The sequence below is a fragment of the Drosophila albomicans genome, chromosome 3, assembly GCF_009650485.2.
Source record: "Drosophila albomicans strain 15112-1751.03 chromosome 3, ASM965048v2, whole genome shotgun sequence".
In the NCBI taxonomy this organism is placed as follows: domain Eukaryota; kingdom Metazoa; phylum Arthropoda; class Insecta; order Diptera; family Drosophilidae; genus Drosophila; species Drosophila albomicans.
The window spans coordinates 27,874,813-27,895,374 of NC_047629.2; the positions used below are offsets into that span (position 1 = coordinate 27,874,813).

Consider the following 20,562-nt stretch of genomic DNA (forward strand, 5'->3'; position numbering starts at 1 on the left):
GAGTAAGTAAAATGAGAAGACTAGAGAGAGAAAGAGAGAGAGACTTGATGTAGTAAAAAAGGAACGGAAGCATACCCGCTGGCCCTCGGGGCCGCTGTTACGACGCAACTGTACGAAGCCCTCCTGGCGCAAAAGCGGCTACCAAAACCAGCAGCAACAAACCAGGAAACCAGTAAACCAGCAAACCAGCAATCAAAACCAAACCAAACACGCAACGCACACACAGAAACATTGTATAGTAGTAGTAGATGGTTTGTTTTGAGTTTTTGTTTTTTGTTTTTTTTTTTTCAGGGATTTGAAAGAGAAAAGTTTGAAAATAAATTAACACAAAACGCACAACATAACCTCGCAGACTGCAACTGAAACAGTAACAGAAACTGTAACGGAAACGGAAACAACAGAAATCATATTTCTACAACAGCAGCAAAACTCTTTGTTCACACAGTTTACACATTCACACACATAGATCACTTTAAGGCACACACACACATTCGCACGCACTCATAGACTGAGAGAGTAAAGAGAGATAACTGTGTGAACTGTGTTTCATTGTTTCCTTTTGTTTTTTTTTTTTGTTCTGTTTGTCGTCGTCTGTTTGTGCCTACCTGGCTGGGCCACACCTGTAGCAACGGTAGCGAACAGGATGGTTTGTTGCTTGTCGACGCCGTGCCAGCACCACCATTTGCCCCTCCACCGGCAGCCCCTGCATTCGAGGATGATGTGGTGCCCGACCCCTGGGAGAGGCTGGTGTAGTGCAGATGATTGAAACGCTGGGCATCGCTGCTGGCCGGCTTTGTGCGCGTCGGACTCTCATATCCCGTCGAATCGTCCGAGGATGTTGTCTTTGGCGAGCGCCAGAATCGCTTTAGGCGCAGTTCGCGCCTTTTTTCTTGTTTCTGCAACGAAACGCAAACCAAATCGATTAATGCCACGAAATAAACGACGTTTGCTCTGTGATTTTAAGCCATATGGCCGAACAACTGTGTAAACCAATTTGCCAATTAATTTGTCGTATTTAAACACTACTGCGCTACAAAATTGTCAAATTTCATTGAATGCGCATATATATAAATACACACATTGAATAACACGGCCAAAATGGTTGTTGATTGGATTTGCATAAAAAAGATTGCATACTTTTGGGCGCAACTTTACTCGTAAATTGATTTACAATCATCGAGTGTGTTTACACAGTTATCATTTTATGTTTTCATTGTGGCATATGTTATTGAGTATTTTTGAAATATTACTATGTAAAATATTTACTTTATATAAATAACATATATCATTAAAAAATATTCAAATTGCTTAAGTAAATATACAACTGCAATTTGAAATCAAAGCAAATTATTATTTTTGACATATTTAAAATTAAATTAAAACGGATGTATTGCTAGCAATAATATTAACAATGTATATAATTTATTATTATTTTATTATTAATGTATGTAATTGAAAAATACTCATTTGCCAAAGTAAAAAATTGAAACTGCAATGTCAAGTTGAGAAGCTTATTTTTTTACATATTTAAATGTATTGAATAAGAAGTTTAGAATACAAATATTAAATTCAAATGTTAGTGAAAGCTGCAGCTTGTTGTGATAAGAAACAATGAAATGAATAAATAAAGAAATGCTTTTACATTTATTTCATTTGTAGATTGAAGATTAAAATTTTAATTATAGCCAAAAGGCTTTAGTCGCTCTATGTATCTAATTTCATTGCAATAAAAAATTGTATTCGGTATTGATTTAAAAAAATAATACATTTCAATATATTTCTAAATAAATCTAATTTATTCAATTCAAACAGATATACCCTTCATACAAATATAAAAAAAGTTATGTAAAACCATAAAATTTTTAAATGAAACTTTAATTACTTAGAGAAATAACACAATTTTGAAAAGGGAATGCATTAAGGTTTTAATATGATTGAAATTATGCATATTAAGTATAATTTTTTATATATATTTTTTTTTTATATATATTTTTAAGAAGTGAACTAAATATGTGAAAAAAAGTATTTTATCAACTTAATCATTAAAGCATTTGCTTTAAATTTATTGAAATTTGCGAGATCAATATCAAGTCACGTTTTTAGGTGTATTCAGCTTTATTTGAAATATTTGCTAAAATGAATTAATTTAAGCTCTCCTGTAAATTGTTATTTGTATATTCACAATATCATATGAGTTTCACTGTGTGGGTTATCATGTTATATTGCTGCGTTATCTTGTCTTGCATGCTCGTATGAGCGTAGCAGCTGCTGTCATTTATTAATACATTAACTGTTTTTAAATTCAGCCTTCGCTTTTTTATTGGAGCTGTACTCGTGTCAGTCTCTGCGTGTGTGTATTGTGAGGGCGTCTGTCTACCTATATGAGTGTGTGTGAGAGTGTGGGCTTCGATGTATGCGTGTTAAATAAACCAAAATGCATTTTGCGCTCAATGCCAATAAATATTTGTGTTTGCCCTGTTGCTGTAAGAGTATAAGTGTACTCCTCTGTGTTGCCATCTCTGCATCTGTGTTAGTGTGTGTGTGTATATAGTTGTATGTATGTATTTAGTTGTATGTTCGGCTGACGGCGGTTCTCCATTTGGGAATTTGCTCGCACCGTTTCGGTGTGTATTATTTTTTCAATTTAACGAGAGCTTTTGTATTTGTTGTTTTCGTTGTTCCTGTTGTTGTTGTCTGACTTTCTTATTGCAATTTGTGTGTATGTCGTGTGAAAGGTCTCTCAACGGATATGAGTGTGAGCCGTTGTGTTTGTGTGTGTGTGTGTGCTTTGCTGTTTTCTGCCGTTGACAAATGTGAGCTGCCAGCGAAAACAGCAACAATGACAGCAACAACAACGACAACAACAAATGGCAAAGGGAAGTACAAACTTATCGCGGAGGCAACGTGCCACGTGCCTCGTCGCCGCCATGTTGCATTTACCGATAAGCCACAGTTATTGCAGCTCCAGTCGAAGGCATTGCACGTTAGTCACGATATTTGTACAGCTTCATTTACAAGAATTTCACTTTTATTTTAATGAATATTTTCATTTGCTTTATTTGTTAATTAATTTCTGAATACACGAAAATTTTCATTGAAAATAAAAGATTTTCAGTCATATTTAAGCATTTGCTAAATTTATGATGTTATTGAAGCGACTGAATAACTTCTATACAAACCATTTTTTAGTACAAATATTTGGCATATTCTAAATTTATGATAAAGTTAAAGCGTTTAAATATTTGCAGAAATATTTTGCAGATTCTAGTTCGCAAAATATTTCCAACAATTTACTTTAGAATATTTATACAAATTTATTTAATCTTTAAAAAAATAAATAACTTGAAGACTATTGTATAACAAATTTTGAATATTTCATAGCTTGTCATAATAATAAAATAATAAAAAATACAACAAAATTAAAATATTTCATACTCATTTTGTAAATTTCTGATGTAGTTATAGCTTTTAACTAATTCAACTAATTTTATTTGCATAAATATTCCACTTCACAATCATTTTCAAGTGGTTACTTAAATATTATAAATACATAGGAACACTCCTAGTATATATATAAACAAATAAATTAAAAAATAGAGTATTACAAACAGTTAATATTTCATAGCTTGCAATATATAATATAAATATAATATAATAATAGAAAATTTCGTTGCTCATTTTGTACAGCAAATGCTAAATTTCCGATGAAGTTAAATTATAATCAACCCTAATATATTATATATAATATTATATATTAAAAACAAAACGTAATCCAACTTCTGTGCTAATATAAGTTTCAGTTATAATTGATTAAACCGTATTAAAAAGATGTATGAACATCTTTAAATGCTTGCTTTGTATACAGCTTTAAGTAATAACGAAAAATGCGCGGATTTGTGTTAAATAATGCATGTTTAATAGTGTTGAGCATCTCGTTTCTTCCGTTGTTGTGGAGCAAGACAAATGAGAAAAAATTGCCGACATTGTTACCTGCATATTTTTGTAATATCAAATCCAGTTTATGTGTTTGGTATTTCATCCCCAGTCTGTTGTTGGCGCAAGACGAAAATCGATGGAAAACTGCAGAGGCATAAATTCTGAAATAAAAGAAGGAAATTGTGATGAACGAACGTAAAGCAGAAACACGGAACACAAAACACACAAAAACGAAAACTAAAATGAAAATATAAAATGTGCAACGCTGTCATCGTCGTGATGCTTGTCTGCAACAGAGAGAAGGATGGATGAAAGCACGATGTATCCTCCTAGGAGCTGGCCTAAACCTTCCCTCAAAAAAAAGAAAAAAAGGCAAGGATGGAGGAAACACATTTCAATTACTCGCCGCACACAAACAAACATTTAACATGGTTTATTCGATTCCGGCAGCAGCCGACGAAACGCATAAATAGAAAGGATCCTCTACTGGCTGCAAAAGGACAAGAGAGGGGCGAAGAAAGCGAAAGCGGGGCGTTGTCGACAAAATCGTCATCGTCATTGACGGAGCAGGAAACGCGCCTTGACTGTCACACATTAACACACGACAAGGACAATGAGGAATGGCGAGTGGCGAATGGCGACGACGCCATTAGTATTTAACAAGGACATTTGTCTCATACAACATGCAGACACACGACCAAACCCCCAATATGTACAAAACCCCTTCATCAAAATGCCCTCCCCACCCCTCACAACCTCACATGGCTTAACAGTCACCGTCCCCATTGCCAGCCCCATTGGCTCACTTGGTCAAGTTGAAGGGCAAAGTCTTTGCGAATTTACCACATGAACGCAGATGAACGTTGTGCGACGCCTGAAAGCATAAATCAGTATCGTCTGCTGCTGCTCCTTCTGGTTTTCATTCCCTTCCTCAGCTACCTCTTTCCCTTGCTCTCTCTCTGTCTATTTTCAGACCCTCGCTGTGAGTTGCCTTCGATTGGCGTGATTAGAGCTTAGTCTTTGTACTTGAAGCTTATAATTAGTTTGGCAATTGCGTCGTCAGAGTTGCCTTCACATCGATTGCACTTGTCCTGTTTCTGTTTCTGTTGCTGCTCCGGCTTCTGGTCCAATGCTAATGGCTGCCCAGTAGGATATATGCCACTTGATGCCACTTTTAAGCTCCTTTGAAGGTCGTCCCCTTAAGTGTGCACAGTTGTCAAAGTTTGGCAATGGAATTGCAATTGGAATGCAAGTGTTTTATGACATTGTTGCACATCCTCGTAATGCCCTCAAGTAATCATGTTTGCCATGCAATTACCAAGTAATAAACTATTTTAAATATGTGTCCTTCAGCAAATTTCATTGTTCGCATAATAGCTGCAGTTATGTCTTTAGCCTTTCAGTTTTAAATAACTTGCAAGGCTGCGTGCTTGCTTGGTCCTTAGCGAAAAAAGGTAAAATATATAATACTTCCTGGAATTGGCCTGCGCGTTTTCCTATAGTAACTATAAAAAATAATTCTTCTCGAAAGATGGCTTCACATTTTTCAGTTTATTTTTTTAGTATCTTTTTTGTTGGAATAGTTTATTAGAATATGATAAAAGATATTAACAAGTGGGTGAACTCTATGAGAAGAGAAAAGAGAACGAGAAAATTAGTCTTTTATTTAAAAAGATTAAATTGGCAATAAAAACAATGACGGAAACATATAAATTTTGTTGAGTAAGAAACGTTTGGAAGAACTTTAAAAATTTAGACTTTCATATAGAAAGTAAACCTCTAATATTTTTAATAATGATTTATTCTCTTTAAAATCTTTAAGAAATTTTTAAAGCTAATCAAATTTATTAGATTAGTTTAAGCATACTGAAATGAAATGTGTTTTAAGTAACCAACAAAACCTCTTGATTTATTTGATATAAGTCATATTGAAATTAAATGAAAACTGTCAAGAAGATTGTGATTTCCTAGGCCTACAAACTTAATCAATAAATAAATTTTATTAACAAAGTTTGTTCTGAAAAATTGTATTTTCTCATTCCGCTTTTAAATACTTGTTCAATAACTTTGTTAATATTTCTTGCTATGCATTTAATAAGGTCACATCTGTGATATTCTATTCAACTGTGTAACACAAATTGCCATCGAATTGTAATTGAATTTTTAATAGAAAAGTTTATCGTATTTTACACTTTGAATTGTATCATGCTTTGCCTTGCTTTAAGCTGCTTTCGGTATTAACTTGTTTAGCTCAAACTAAGTACTTTATATTATTTTGATACAGCTTTAAGGCAAGACCACTCTGTATTCCTGTCCAGCTGTGGCCACTTGTCTAGCCACCATATGTCTTAGCTTCACCAACAACTACAACAAAAGAAGCTCGAATGAAAGGAAAGGAAAAGCAGAAAAGAAAAGAAAAAAGTAAAGAAGCAAAAGAAAAGCCACAACAAAGCAAGTTGACAGCTCCCACAGAGTAAGTAAGCAGTTGCACTTGAGCTGACCCCCCGTCCGCGAGAATCAATTCCCACTCAGTGGCCAGTTGGTAGCTTGGCAGCTCACAGTTGGAAGCCTGGCAGTTGGCCAAAGGTAAGAATGGAAGAAAAAAGAAAGAAACGTTTATGCCGTCGTCTGCTTGTTGCATTCCATGTCAATTGAAGGCCAACACGTGGTTCACTCAATGGCGGCTTCACCTCAACCCCAACCTCAACCTCAACCTTAAGCTGCGACATGCACGTTGCTGTGCCGCGTTTATTCAAAAGTCCGATTTGAGGTGTCCTTGATTGCGGTCTGCTATCCGGGTGGCCACACATTGCAATTGCCATTGTTGTGCGCCATGTCAATTGATGTCAACAAGCAACGATGGTGGCGAAGTGGTGAAGAGTGCTGACCATGGTCAAGGATTCGTTTGCCATCGCCTTGTACCCCGGGCGAGACATATCAATAATATATGCAGCCATAAATCGTTGGTATCGTTTCAATTACTACCAACTGAAGCTAATGCCATCAACTTACTGTTGTATTTTTTTCTATTCGCTTGCTCTTTTTTTTTTTTTAACCCAATGCCTGTCACGATAATGTCCTTTCTTTCTAGTTGCGCAGCGGCCGCGTCGGCGGCGGCGTCCTTGGAGCATGTCATGGCATAAACTAAACGACTGCACTCCATGTCCCCAACTAGTTTAGATTCTGTAGCTATCACCCCTTTGTCGCCCAAAGCACGCCAGCAATTACACAAATCGCCACGCCCCCTTTTGGATGGGTGACCGGAGAAGGGGAATGGGAAGGAGGCGGGGGAGAGCTGTTAACTCGCTTTTTGTGTTGCGCGTGACGAAAATTTTTAAATTGAAATAAATTTCTTGTGTTCCTTCTGTGTGCACGCCTTGTCGCCCGATGCCGACGTTGTCCTTGTTGTCCTTGCTGTCCTTGTTTCGCACATACTCGTGCATATCTGCATATCTAACTATATAGTATCGTTATCGTGTTTGCTTAACGTGTTTTTCTTGCCGCTCGTTATACGCTCCTCGTACATACAAAAATATATATATTTTTTGCTTCTTTTTCGTTTTTGGTTTTGCTTTTGTTTTATTTTGTGTATTTCTTTGTGTTTTTGGCTTTTTGTTTTTTTGTGTATTTGCTGCTTTGTTTTTGTTGCCGTTTTCGGCATGTATTTGAATTATAAGCAAATTTGTTGCCCGAGGCCAATTCGGTTTCGGTTCCAGTTCCCGTTTCCTAATGTCAAAGGTCAGGGCTATAGACAATATGCTTCTTTCTCTGTGTGTGTGTGTGTGCGTGCGTGTGGACAAGGACATCGCTGCCTGTTGTCGTGGTATCCTGTTACTCCTGCCACAGACACAAACCACATACACACAATTTATTGGCAGCTTAGCAAATTCATAGTCGCTGTCTGTCGGATTCCCTTAATTACACTTAATAAGCACCAATTATGAATAATTAGTGAATAATCGCCTGACCTGTCCATCAACCCTTTTGGCCATTTGCATTGTCTGGCCTTTTCCTAATTGAATGGCACACGTGATAAGATTTTTTGTTTATGTTTTTTTTTGTGGGCCTTTTTACTGTGAGTCTAGGAAATACCCAAACAAAGCCGGCTCAGACAAAGCAATTGAATTTTTATTACACGCCATTTAGTCAACACTCTCACACTCTCACTTACGCACACACACATAGACAAAGACATATACGTGTTTGAGTAAATTATTTATATAGCCCGTGTGGCCTATAATGTGCTTCTTCTACTCTGCAAAGCGTGTGCTTTAAGGGGCATATTTAATATAAATGAAGGGAAATTGTTATCAGTAGCAGCTTAATTTTGTTTATGATTTGCTGTGATTTAATTTAAAATTACATTTTATTCAATTAGTCATGAAATTTAACACAAATAAAAAATAAAGAGATATTATAGAGTGGTAAATAAAAAATGTGAATTTGTTGCAATAAAATAATAAATTAGAATGTATATTTAATGTATTATACATTACAAAATTCAAAAGCGAGCCTATTTTCCGAATATCTTGTAGTTTTCACACTTGAATTTATTAATACATTTAAAGCTTCAACTGGCGCCATCTATGTCTCGAATGTATTGTAATTCATATGCCTTGTTATATTAAGTATACGGTAAGAGGGCTTCTCAGCCAAGTCTTTTTTATTTTAATATAAATATAAGAAAATATAAATTCTTTAGGTATTCTCGCTAAGAAACAATGTAAAGAGCATTTTCTAGTCATACATTCTATTCTCACTTTGCAAATTTACTTGTGCACTGCATACGTTTTCATGTGTAAATTATTGTTGCATACTTTAGCGGGCAACGCCAAAGTCGTTTACCTTCCCGAGCGCTGAAAATGAAACAGCTTTAGTGTGTGTGTACTTAGTAAGTGAGCATTGTTTCCTCTGTGCACACACCTGTACTGTGTGTGTGTGTGTGTACACAAGATATATATTTTGTGTACCAAGTCGAATGTAATTTAAGGACCCATTAACTGCTCCTTTGGGAGCTGCTAGTTTGTTGTGCGACTCTCTAACCCTAATTTGTCAAATTAAGTTGGGTTAACCTAATCAAATCGGACGTTGACCCGGGATAAAAACATAACATAGAGATTCCCATTTGACTTCCTTTTATGATGCATATTATGCTTATTCTTTACCCAACCCAAACGTAATTTGTTTATAGCTTAACTTTCGAAATAAAGCGTTGCAACTAATTTGCACCCTCAAACCCGGCAATTTATTCGACTTAAGCTCAGTGTCTCTCCTCCCCTCGGTAATCCTTGAGGACAACCATAAGCGTTGCATGAGTGAAATGTCAAATGGAAAACCGCTTAGTTGATGAGGTATTTAAAAAGTACTTAAACATATTTTCTGTTGTTGTTGTTTACAGCCTCTTTGATACTGTCAGCACAAGAAGATTTGACATCAAATAAATTAATCTGGGATTATCTGGCATAAGTATGCCAACTTTTTTGCCATTCTATTTACCTGTTCGTGCTGGGTTTTGTTATCAAAGGCTGCTGTACTTCTTATGCTCAATAAGCTCAACTTATCAGTTAATTTATAAAATATTCTTTTAGCTAGTTTAATCAGAAAATGCTTTTCTCTCTCTTTTGAGTTTCATTCCGAATTCAGAAGCTGAAAGGCAACTAGATTTAAGTTGAATTCAACACACAAATTAAAAGTGCTGAGTAATAGATTACAAGAAATTGTATGCTTTAATCTCGCTCACAATGCTGTTTATCCACACACACTTTGAAAATGACTTCAGAATCGACTTGCACATCCTTCAGGTTCTTTTCTTTTAAGCGAGCCGCGTAAATCAGCCAATGGAAATATTTTTCCGCACAATTGAGCGCCAATTCAACTGGCAGGCTGTTGGTAGCTTTAGATGCTCTGACTTTCCTTCGTTTCTCTCTTTCTTCTGTTTGCAGTTCTTGTTGCCTGTTCCTTTCTTTTTAGCTGGCTACTTTCCCTTGCACTTGGCCAGACTGGCAGGCAGGCAGGCAGGCAGGCAAATGGCGCAGCTGTTTCTCGTTCGCTGCTTTATGCAAAAGCAATTAACTTAACTTTCTTTCATTCTTCTTTTCGCGCTCGCTACCTTATTTTTTACGCTGTTACCTTATGGGCAGAGAGCTTCCTTTTGTAAGTGAGGTATAAACTCAATATAAAGGTACAAATACGAGTTCGCGTCGCGATAATTCTTTTTTCTCTTGCTTGAAAATTTGCATGCCAAACGGGAAATGGCGGAGAACTGGCTGAAAAGAAGCATCCAATACAAATTGCGAGTAGTTTGACCTGTTTTGCGGCTTTCGTTTCGTTTCTTTTCATTTCTTTCTCATAGTTTCTTCAGCTGTTCAGCCCGTATTAACATTTTAACACATTTTATAGTTAAAACGTGACATTTGTTGCCATTGGTTTTTGGCTTTAGCTGCGGTTTTGGCGTTGGCTGCCGCTGCCGCTTTCTGGTCTGGTCAGCAAACCGATTGTGAGTCGAATTCAACGGAAACGTGGCAAATTTTCGCCCAGAAGCAACTTAATTCCTTATTCGGCTCCGCATATGGTTCGCTGCCTCGTTGTTTGCTCTACTACAGTACTTTTTGGTAACAAAGTACTTTGAATTTGGCAATAGACTCGAGTTGACTACTTAGAAATATTTAAGTACAAAAATAAAGTTAATTCATATTTATCTAATTTAATTAGTGAATTTGTCTATAAAAGCACAAATATTATATGAATTGCATTTTTGCTTTGATTAAATACTCGTAAAATGAATTATTTAAATTGCTAAAGATTAAGATTATGATTTACTTGATAAAAAATAATAATAATAATACTAAACAATACTAAAAAAAAAAAAACAGTGGAAAGGTGAGACTTAATTCAAATTTTATGAATAGTTGTAGAATAAATACATATACATAAATAAAATATATAACAGGTGCTACATAAGATATTTATTAATACTCAGCTTTTCCATATCCATATCCATATTTTAAAATAATAATCAAATTTCCAATAAACGATAGTTGAAATTGAATCATATGTTTATAAATAATATTTAATTAAAAATGATTTTATTAATAACTTAAAAGTATATCACATAAAATATATATATTTTTAAATTAAAAGTTTTCCGTATCCAATATTGAAATAAAAATGTAAATTTCAGCAATCGACAGTTGAAATTGATTTAATTTTTTTATAAATAGTATTCAATTAAACATTTTCATTAATAAGTTATTTTTCCAAATATATATATATTGAAAAAATAATGCAATTTCCATTAATGGACAGTTCAAATCAAATTATGTTTAATATCGATAAATATTTTTTTAGTATTATTCTTTTAAGATTGTTTTAATTTATTGCCTACACAAAACTAAACAACTCTTTGAATAGAGTATTAAGAGGGCCAATGTGTCGCATTCGATTTGTGTTTTGTTGCATGGAATTTCCTGTGGCGCATACACGTGCACGATTTGTGGCAGTAGTTATTCTCGGTGTTGTTGTTATTGTTGTTGTTATTGTCTACGCGGCAAACTTCCGGCTGATGTTGCCACTGCGGTTTCGGCGTCAACGACGAACGAACTGTCAAGCGTTGCGACCTGCCACAGCTCTTTGGCGGCTGCGTCAACCGGAAACGCCAAACACTTTCCGGTCACGCAGTTTGACGACTCAGCCTCAGTCGGCTTCAGCTTCAGCCTCTTGCCTCTCGTTTCTCGCCTGCCTTGGCCGCAGCCACAGCTGCCACAGTTCCACAGTTTCATTGTTGCCTCTCAAAAAGTCTCGAGTAGTCACTTAAACTTAAGTGTTGTTGTGCGCCAACCATTTTGTGGCCACAACAACACTAACAACAATGACTTCAAGGGCCAACTCAATTTCTATGCGTGGCACGCGGCGACTTTTGCGCCTGCCGGCCAAAAAAAAAACCAAAAAAACCAAGAAACTTAAGCAACAACTATTGTAGAAATAACCATAATAATATCAACAAATTGTTGCCAACCCAAAATGTTGGTTGTTCGCTCGCTGCTTTTAAGTTAGACGGCGTGCGGCATGCGAAATTTTGATAAATTGCCCTTTAATTGAGAATGCAGGTCAAAGTCAATGGCCTATAAAGAAGCTATCCAGCGTTTCCTGCAGCGTGCGGCCCATTTTCATTTACGTTTAAGCTACGGCAAACGCATTCGCCCAAATCGCTTTCGATAATCGAAGCCATGTGCATAACGACAGCGATTATATTTAATGCTCATCCCATTAGTTAAACAACTCGGCACGCCGTCTACTACGTTCACATCTCTCTCCACCCCGCCCCGAAAACTTAATAAACCAAATGTCAATGTGTTAAAGTTGCCACGACTACGTCCCCAACGGGGAACGAGGGGGAGAGAGGGAATGGCAAGGAATGGGAGCAGACGGCGTATCGCAGTCTCGTGTAGAAATTCAATAAAAACAAATGGCAAGTTTGAACAGGTAGTCAACAGTTTGCGAGGGGTTCTTCAAGTCATCTACTAAAGATTCAGCGAATAGATAAGTTATTAAATTATACGTCTTTCTCGAATGCGTTCTAAGCTAACAATACGGTCATAATGACACATAATAAATGGATGGATTTAAATCTGAAATTATTAGCTCAGAAAATTTAGTTTTTCAACTTCATGTTTATGACATTCGTTTAAATGTCTATAAGCCAAAAAAAAAAAACAAAAATAGTTTAATAATATTAATATTTAACGAAACTCTTTATCAATTGCTTATAAATATATCGATTTTATAATGTTATCAAGTCTCAGTGCGTATATATGGATAATAAACTATAGCTCGAAGCTCAGATACTTCATATTTATTAAATTAAAAAGATTTCGATTGGTAAACTTAAGGTTGAAATAGAACAAGATTAAAATAATTATATATTTTACTAATTATGAAAATACTAAATATCGCAAATATTATATTATATAGAAATTAAATTTGTAAAGCTTCGTTTTTTCTTAACATCTTACAATAAACTGAACAAAATATTAACTCAAAATAAAATAATATTTTACTAATTATCAAAATACTAAATATGTTCATTATATATTAGCGAAGGATAAATATAAATAGAATGGTAAACTAATTTGAATAAAAATCGAAGACATTTGTTAAATTTCTCCTTAGCTACTTATAACTTTACCTTAACTTTATATTAAACAGGCATTAAAAAGTTCCATGTAATATTCTCGTCCTACAAATATATCTCTTTCACTGAAGTACGCTAACTTCGTTCGAGTTATACTCGATGTGAATCGATAATTTTAAGTAGAAGTCGTGGTGTCATGACTTTAATGTCAAGTTGCAAAATTTGTTGGGCAAAGTTTGTTTCACGGTGCGCGCTCGTTTGTCTTGCTCGTAGTTTGTTAGTTCTTTCGTAGTGGGTCTCAGGTATAATCAAAATTGAGTTAAGGGGAATCATAAAATTCAGTTGATTCAAGACTTTCTCCCCATTTTCTCCATATTCTCCACCACATCCGAACGTAGTAGTTGTCGCTATAGACCTGTGACTTGGCAAGTTTGGCGTCGTCGTTGTCGTTATCGTTTTATGCCATGTCTATGGTGCAGCAATAGCACAAGCCATGGCAAAAATGTGATTTAAGTTGATGTCATTTTGACACGCTAATATGGCGTGGTAACCAGGTCATAATCTAACTCACTAACCAAACACACAAACACACACACAGACACAAACTCGCACACAAATCGAGAACTTTCACATTTCATTTGGCATATTGAACGAGAAACTGCGTCTTGCATTCGAAGCAGACAAACGACTGCACTTCACGATAATGATGATGATGATGATGATGATCGGGAACGTAGTTTGGCATTCAATTCAATTAAGTGAGTTTAACTTTTTGTACAAAAAACTTATCGAGTGCTCGTCGGTGGAACGTCCCATCGCCTCGCAAATTTTATCTGGCTCTTTTAATTGTTTTCATTTGTGCTCATCAAAGTTGCCGCTTCGTTGATGTTTGACTTTTCACGCGAAAGTTGCATCTTTGTATGCGAATGGGATTCTTTATCGCTGTTTCGTGTATCCTTGAACAGCGTCTGTAGGGCTCTTCTACACTTTAAGTACAGAATGCCTCGCCTAAGGTTAATTGAATTTCTCTCGTGTGTGTGTGTGTGTGTTTTTTGTATGGTTCTAGTTCGACATTCAGCTTTGATTTTGTGCTATATTTTGTGTGGCCTTGCTCCTGGCCCACTTTTGAAAATTTAATTTGCACATGCTTGGACGTCAGCTAGGAATTGCGAATGTGTATGCTCATGCATGCCATGGACATTATTTGTCGGTGCCTCTCTCACATTGTTGCATTTTATAGTGCGAGCCACAAATGCCGACATGGTCATGACTCAAACTCAAACTCAGTGGCAGGCAGAAGCGGGGCAAAGAGACAGAGACAGAGACTGAGGCTACCCTCAGACTAGAGAATCTGAGTAGGGCTGACAGTTATGGGAATCAAAAAGGCGCCGGCATGTCTTATTTATTTGCTAAACAATAAAATTGACAACAAAATGTAGATTATTACATACGGTGCGTATGAGTATTAAAAGTTTATAGTACTTGTTAACATCAGTATAAATATTATATTAAACGCGAATTTCCCTAACATTGAATGAAACTTTAAGCTGCCTTGCTACGCTTTTATAGCATAAATTGTTAAATATAATTCTTGACATACGGTGCGTATGCGTATTAGGTGATTATAGATTACTTGTTAGCATCAGTATAAATATTATATGATACGAGAATTTAGCTTGCTTTTTGTCACAATTCGTTTTTTAAGAAGTACAAATGAATAATATAAATTGTTATAAATTTATTGCATACGGTGCGTATGAGTATTATGAGTTTATAGTAGTTGTTAACATCAGTGAACGTATTATGTGATTTGAGTATTTCCCTTGCAATTAAATGAAACTGAAAGTTGTTTTACAACTATTTTTAAAAATACAAAGATTTACAATGCATTGTTAAATATAATTTATTGCATACGGTGCGTATGAGTACTAGAAGTTTATACAACGTACTTGTAAACATCAGTGTAAATATTATATAATATTAGTACTCGTATTATGAATGCAACTTCACTTTTTCAAGAGTACAAATGTATTGCATAAATTGTTAAAAGTAATTTATGGCATACGGTGCGTATGAGTATTATGAGTTTATAGCACTTGTCAACCAAAGTATAAATAATATATGATACGAGTGTGTCCCTAGCAATTCAATGGAACTTTATGATGTATTACTTCTTTTTTTAATTTATTGCATAAAGTGTTAAACTGCTAACTTGATGTTTGCTTGTTGTTTAAATCAACGCAGCACTCGGTTGTATAATAATTCATGCAATTGCATTGCTCACCGCACTCACACACATTAATTGTGTGAAATGTGGCTAATAGCCAAAGCGGCAAAGTACCGAGCGAAAAAAGAAAGAGCACAAATGAAAATGTGCCACTGTTTTGTGGCCCTAATTTGGTTAAACAGGCAATTAATATGCACGGCGGCAACGCGCTGTAAACATTGCCGCTCGGGAATCGGCCAATTGCTGTTCCTTTTTCTCTTTATTTTTTTCTCCTTTTTTGTTCGTCCTTAACCATGCCTGGCATACGGGCATTCATTTTGCTAATGGCGTGAGTATAAATGAAATTCCACTCGTCACAGTTGTGACGTTGCGCATACGCCGCGTTGTCTCTCTCTCTCGCACTCCCTCTCACACTGGCTAGCTTTGCATTTTTAATTAATTTAATTAGCTTTTCGCAGAGTAATTTCGGTGGTTGCTGCCGTGCTGCTAAAAGGTATTCGCTTGTAGTAATTGTTTTTTTGGGGCGGACACAACACCCAATAGACGAGCATCCGGATATTGTGAATAAAATTGCACTGTTAACACCGTGCAATTTATTGCATTTTCTACACAGCAGGACTAATTGTTTTTTTTTTTGGGAATAATTATAAATAATAAATGTGTAGTCGAAGTGAGTCCCGAGTGCATTGTTTTAGAAATGTAGAAACAAACAGCATGCAAGCGTTGTCTATAAATAAAACTGTTTGTCAATAGCAGCTGTAGTAGAGAATAGAATAATTTTCGATATGAATAGCAAATAGTATTTATTTATTTTGAATTTATATATTACAAATAATTCTCATTTTTTAAAACGTGTAGTAAAAGCAAACATTATTGAAACAGATACAATTAAGAAGATGACTATTTTACTATTATCATATTTTTGGAGTGAGTGCTGACATTTTACAGTCTTATATCCATTTTGTTTGGTATAAAAAAGTATTTTATTTTGTGTAGTTATATTTTAAAAGTAATTTTTATATTCTAAATGTGCGATTGATATAACTACAATAACAGAATTTATTATTTTTTTAAACACTAAAATTTTTTGAAGAATGAAAATAGTTTGCAATTTTTCTATAATTTGAATTTGACGTTTAGAAAATTATATTTTCGTACATCGTTTTGAAGTAAACAAAATTAAATTAATTATAGCAGCTTAGTTCGTTGCCACAAATCAGTTAACTAAGCCACTCGTTGTTTACCAACCTCTGGCTATATGTCGCCACATACGAGCGAGCGTATTAGCTTCAGCAACATTTGCCTAAGCGCTTGCCACTTCATTTCGCCATCGTCTGTTTATCTTTGGCGCCGTTGCAACAGGCCGTGGCAGAGGGCAGCAAAGAGTGGGACGAGAGCGCTGTTGGTCGCCTACGGTGTGGCATGTCAGTGAGCACTTACACTAATTTCCAGTTATTTGCATGCAAAATTACCCAGCAGCAACCCGAACCTGAACCCGAACTCAAACCCGAGCCCGAGAGCCAAGTCCAAAACACAAACATAAAGTCAGGTTCTGTTCTCTTTTTTTGCGCCTCAAACCGCTGTTCTCGTCGCCTGCCAGGCAATTATAAAGGCAAATTATGTTAATTTTAGTTTTGAGAGAGGCCTCGCTCGCTGTTTGACCGCAATTGCCGGGCGATATCATTTATCATGTGACCCCGATTGCCTGGACACAGTTGCATCTCTCCACCTCTAATACCATTCCATTAGCACTCTGCAAGCTCTAAGGACTGCTTTTAGCAGCCCACGACTTTCATTCATGGCCCACACGTAAAAATGAACAAAAAAAAAAAAAAAGAAAAGCCAACAGCGCGCGCATTGTGTGTGGGCGCTAACACATGGCTAACACACGCCCACAGTGCTGCAAAGCAGTTCTCGCCCAGACATCAATAATTTATTGTACATATGCGAACTCACAAACACACACACACACATCTACATATTTATATTCTTTCATTTGATCAATAATTTCGTTTGACAGTTGCGTTTGAGCGAGCGCGCGCGTGGGCGAGAAAAAATCCTAAACAACTTAATTATAAGGGCCTGAAAGTTGACTTGAATTGAGCCCATTGATGTTGCCGTTGTTGTTCTTATTCTTGTGCCGTTTGCCTTAAACTTTTTCGGTTAACAGTTGATTTGATTTATGTGAAGTTAAAGCGAGGGAATAGCTGATATACTAAAAGGCTTAGATCTAAATCTTTACTATGAATATTTTATTCATTTAATAGACAAGTTGACAAATGTTGTTCGCTAAAATTAAAAAGGTTGTCTTATACAATTCATAAATTTTAATATTAAAATTTAAATTATTTATATAAATGCTTCATTGTCCTTCAAAATTAAGAAAACATTTTACAATTATTGAATTTTATGTACATCGTTAATACTTTTAATTAAATACGATTTGGAATTATGAATCCGAATTTCATGAATATTTTATTTAATTTAATAGATACATTTTTTTGCAGATTTAAATTGTTTAATTGTTGTCAAGAATTATAAATATAATAAAATGTTGTCAATATCCTTTACAGAATTTATATTTTTATTTAAATTCAACCAGATCGACGATCAGATTATTTTTCTATTCATTCGAAACTAAAAAAACCATTTTATCGGAATAAAACAAATAAAATTTGGTATCAATAATTCGAAATAAATGTAATGCTTTCAAATGGTTTGCTTTATCGGCATTTTAATTAGATTTTTTAATAATTATTTACTAAAATTATCTTTCATTGTAAGCCAAAAAAATCATTTTATTTTCAACCGAAAACTAAATAAACATTTGACAATTTAAAACCATTTAATTCCGATGTTTTTAACTTTTATTTAATAAGAGTTTCCGATGCTTTAGACCTTTGCACATTTCCTTAATGAAATTGATAAACCTGTCATAATGACAATCGAGATTTAAATTGAGAATTCAACATATAACAGAGCATCAACTTCCTCATATTGATCGAATGATATTCGATACCATTAATATTGAGTGAGGGGAGAAAAAAGCTGAGCACGAGCAATCGCTGCCAGGTATCGATTCAGGTGTGCGAACAACGGGACGGATACTTAATTTCACTGGCAATGTGTAGTCAATACTAAATAATTAATGTGATTTCACTGGATTTGCTGTTGAGCAACTCGAGCAACTTGAACCCTCGAGGGCCGCTCAATTGCAAGTTAAACAACTCAATTTGCCCCCAAGGCAAAAAGGCAGAAAGAATAAGGCAAACAAACGGCAAAAGCAATTGCACAGCTCAGTTAACTAAGAGCTCGAGTATATTTGAGTATACACATATGTCGAAGGATACAAGACAAACGATAACACACACACACACACACACATACACACACTTACAGGCAGATAGAAAGGCAATCAGTGCGTTTTCCTGTTCAGTGTCGCTGGCACAAACTAAAAAACAATTTAATTAAAAATTTATGAGCGTGACGTTCTCGTTGTTCTTGTTATTGTTGTTGTTGTAGTTGTTGTCTTGGCAAACAGACAAACAAAGCAACAAACTGTTGCTGCACCCACACACACACACACAAACAAACACGAACATTACAAGCGAAGTGGCGCCCCCTGGCGGCTAAGTGGCGCACCCACACACACACACACACACACACATGTCTACCGGAAATGGCCTGCTGGCACTGTTCCCGTTCCATTTCCATTGTTCAATGCTGGATATCCGTCTTCCTCGCCTCTCTCTCTGCTTGACTACATTGCATTTATTGTTATGTTGGCTTTGGCTCATTTGTTTTGAGTTTGCTCGCTTTGCTTAGACTTTTGTCTGCTAATTACCAAAGCACTCGTTTGTGTACTCTACTAAAGAGAGAGACAGAGATAAAGAGAACATGCTCAAGGCGCCCATTGAGCTTAATTATCAAAGTTTTTGAAACGCCTGCCGCAAAAAGTTTTCGCACAGCGACATAATTGAAATGTTTATTTGCTGTTTGCTTGTTGTGTGTGAGTTTCTTCTTCTTGTTGTCGTTGTTGTTCATGTTGTGCCACAAAGTTGCTCATTCATTTCAATTAATTTGCAATTTTTGTCCATAATTGCATGCATTTATTTTCCTTCTCCCATGGAGCGAGCGAACGATTTTCTGCTCATTTCCGGCGACGCAGCCGGCTTCATCTGCTTTTGCTGCTGTAATCTGAATGCTAATTATAAACCTACGTAATTACCTACGTTGCCTCCACATCCGTTTTGCTCATTATATTCTTCTCCTGGTGCGTAATTTATAGCCCTGGTTATCTATTGAGCGACGCTTCAAGTGTTGCCCTATTTATAAAAGCGTGGCAGAGACTTAACTTTGCTCACCCCCCCCCAGCTTTGTGTGAGCGACATGGGTAAAAACAGCAACGGCAAATGACAACGGCAAAAACGAGCTGTAGATGTTAAAGTTGAAGTTGGCTTTGGCTTTAGCTTTGGCGACGGCGCGTGTGCGACATTCAATGGCCAAAACGACTGTCAGCCAAGTCAGCGAAATCAGTTTATGGTTGGCTTGGCTCCGTTTTCGCTTTCGCTTTCACTTTCGTTGTCGTTTTCTTTTTTCGCACAATCTGTGGTTTCAGCACATTCATTTGAAATTGAATAGAATAGATGTTTGCTGCCTTTTGCCAAATGAAAACTGTTGCAAACTTTCGGCTTCATAAAGTTTTCCCGAGTGCCCGCAAGCGCTTTTAATATAATTTTAAATGCAAAATGTTCCTAAATGAATGTAATTTGATTTAATAGTTTTGTGAAAGACAACTCAAATGATAGTTTGTATTGCCTTTGAATCTTTTTATCTGCCAAGTTTCCACTTAATGAATAAAAGCCAACAAAAAGAGATTATTGTTCTCTACTTTATTGTCGTTTCAATTACAATTGTTCTTATTAAAAACGTGTTTGGAATTGTAATAAATTGAGTGACATAGCTCCGCAATTGTTATTTTCAAAAGTAGATATTACTTTTCGGGTTTTTTAAAGCAAGCTTAAGGTAAGTTTCTATGCACTTAATAGAAAATTCTGTGTGTAACTGTCAGCATTCGCCAAAGGAGACTGAGCTGTAAAAATATATAAAAAAGCAACCTTGAGCTGCTGTGATTTACCCTTACTAGATTCTCCATTAGCTAACTGATGTTGCCTTTCAGCAACATTATGCTTTAGGCTAGATAAAAAAGTGTTGCGCACAGGAAACGAGTTGAGTCTAAAAGGTGGCAAAAAAGAACATGCGAATTTCC

General features: G+C 35.8%; 1 protein-coding gene across 2 annotated transcripts in view; it reads right to left on the reverse strand.

Annotated features, from left to right (window-relative positions):
- Positions 1-20,562, reverse strand: part of LOC117570021 (probable serine/threonine-protein kinase DDB_G0282963) — a 29,569-nt gene that overhangs the window by 3,974 nt on the left and 5,033 nt on the right. Inside the window, exons 2-4 of one of the 2 annotated variants that reach the window (XM_034251437.2) lie at positions 3,991-4,097; positions 606-896; positions 76-138 (exon numbers count right to left, since the gene is read on the reverse strand). In XM_034251437.2, coding sequence (XP_034107328.1) covers positions 76-138; positions 606-896; positions 3,991-3,996 — 360 coding nt within the window. In that variant the 5' untranslated portion in view covers positions 3,997-4,097. The remainder of the gene's footprint in view (positions 1-75; positions 139-605; positions 897-3,990; positions 4,098-20,562) is intronic. The other variant, XM_034251438.2, reaches the window with a different exon arrangement.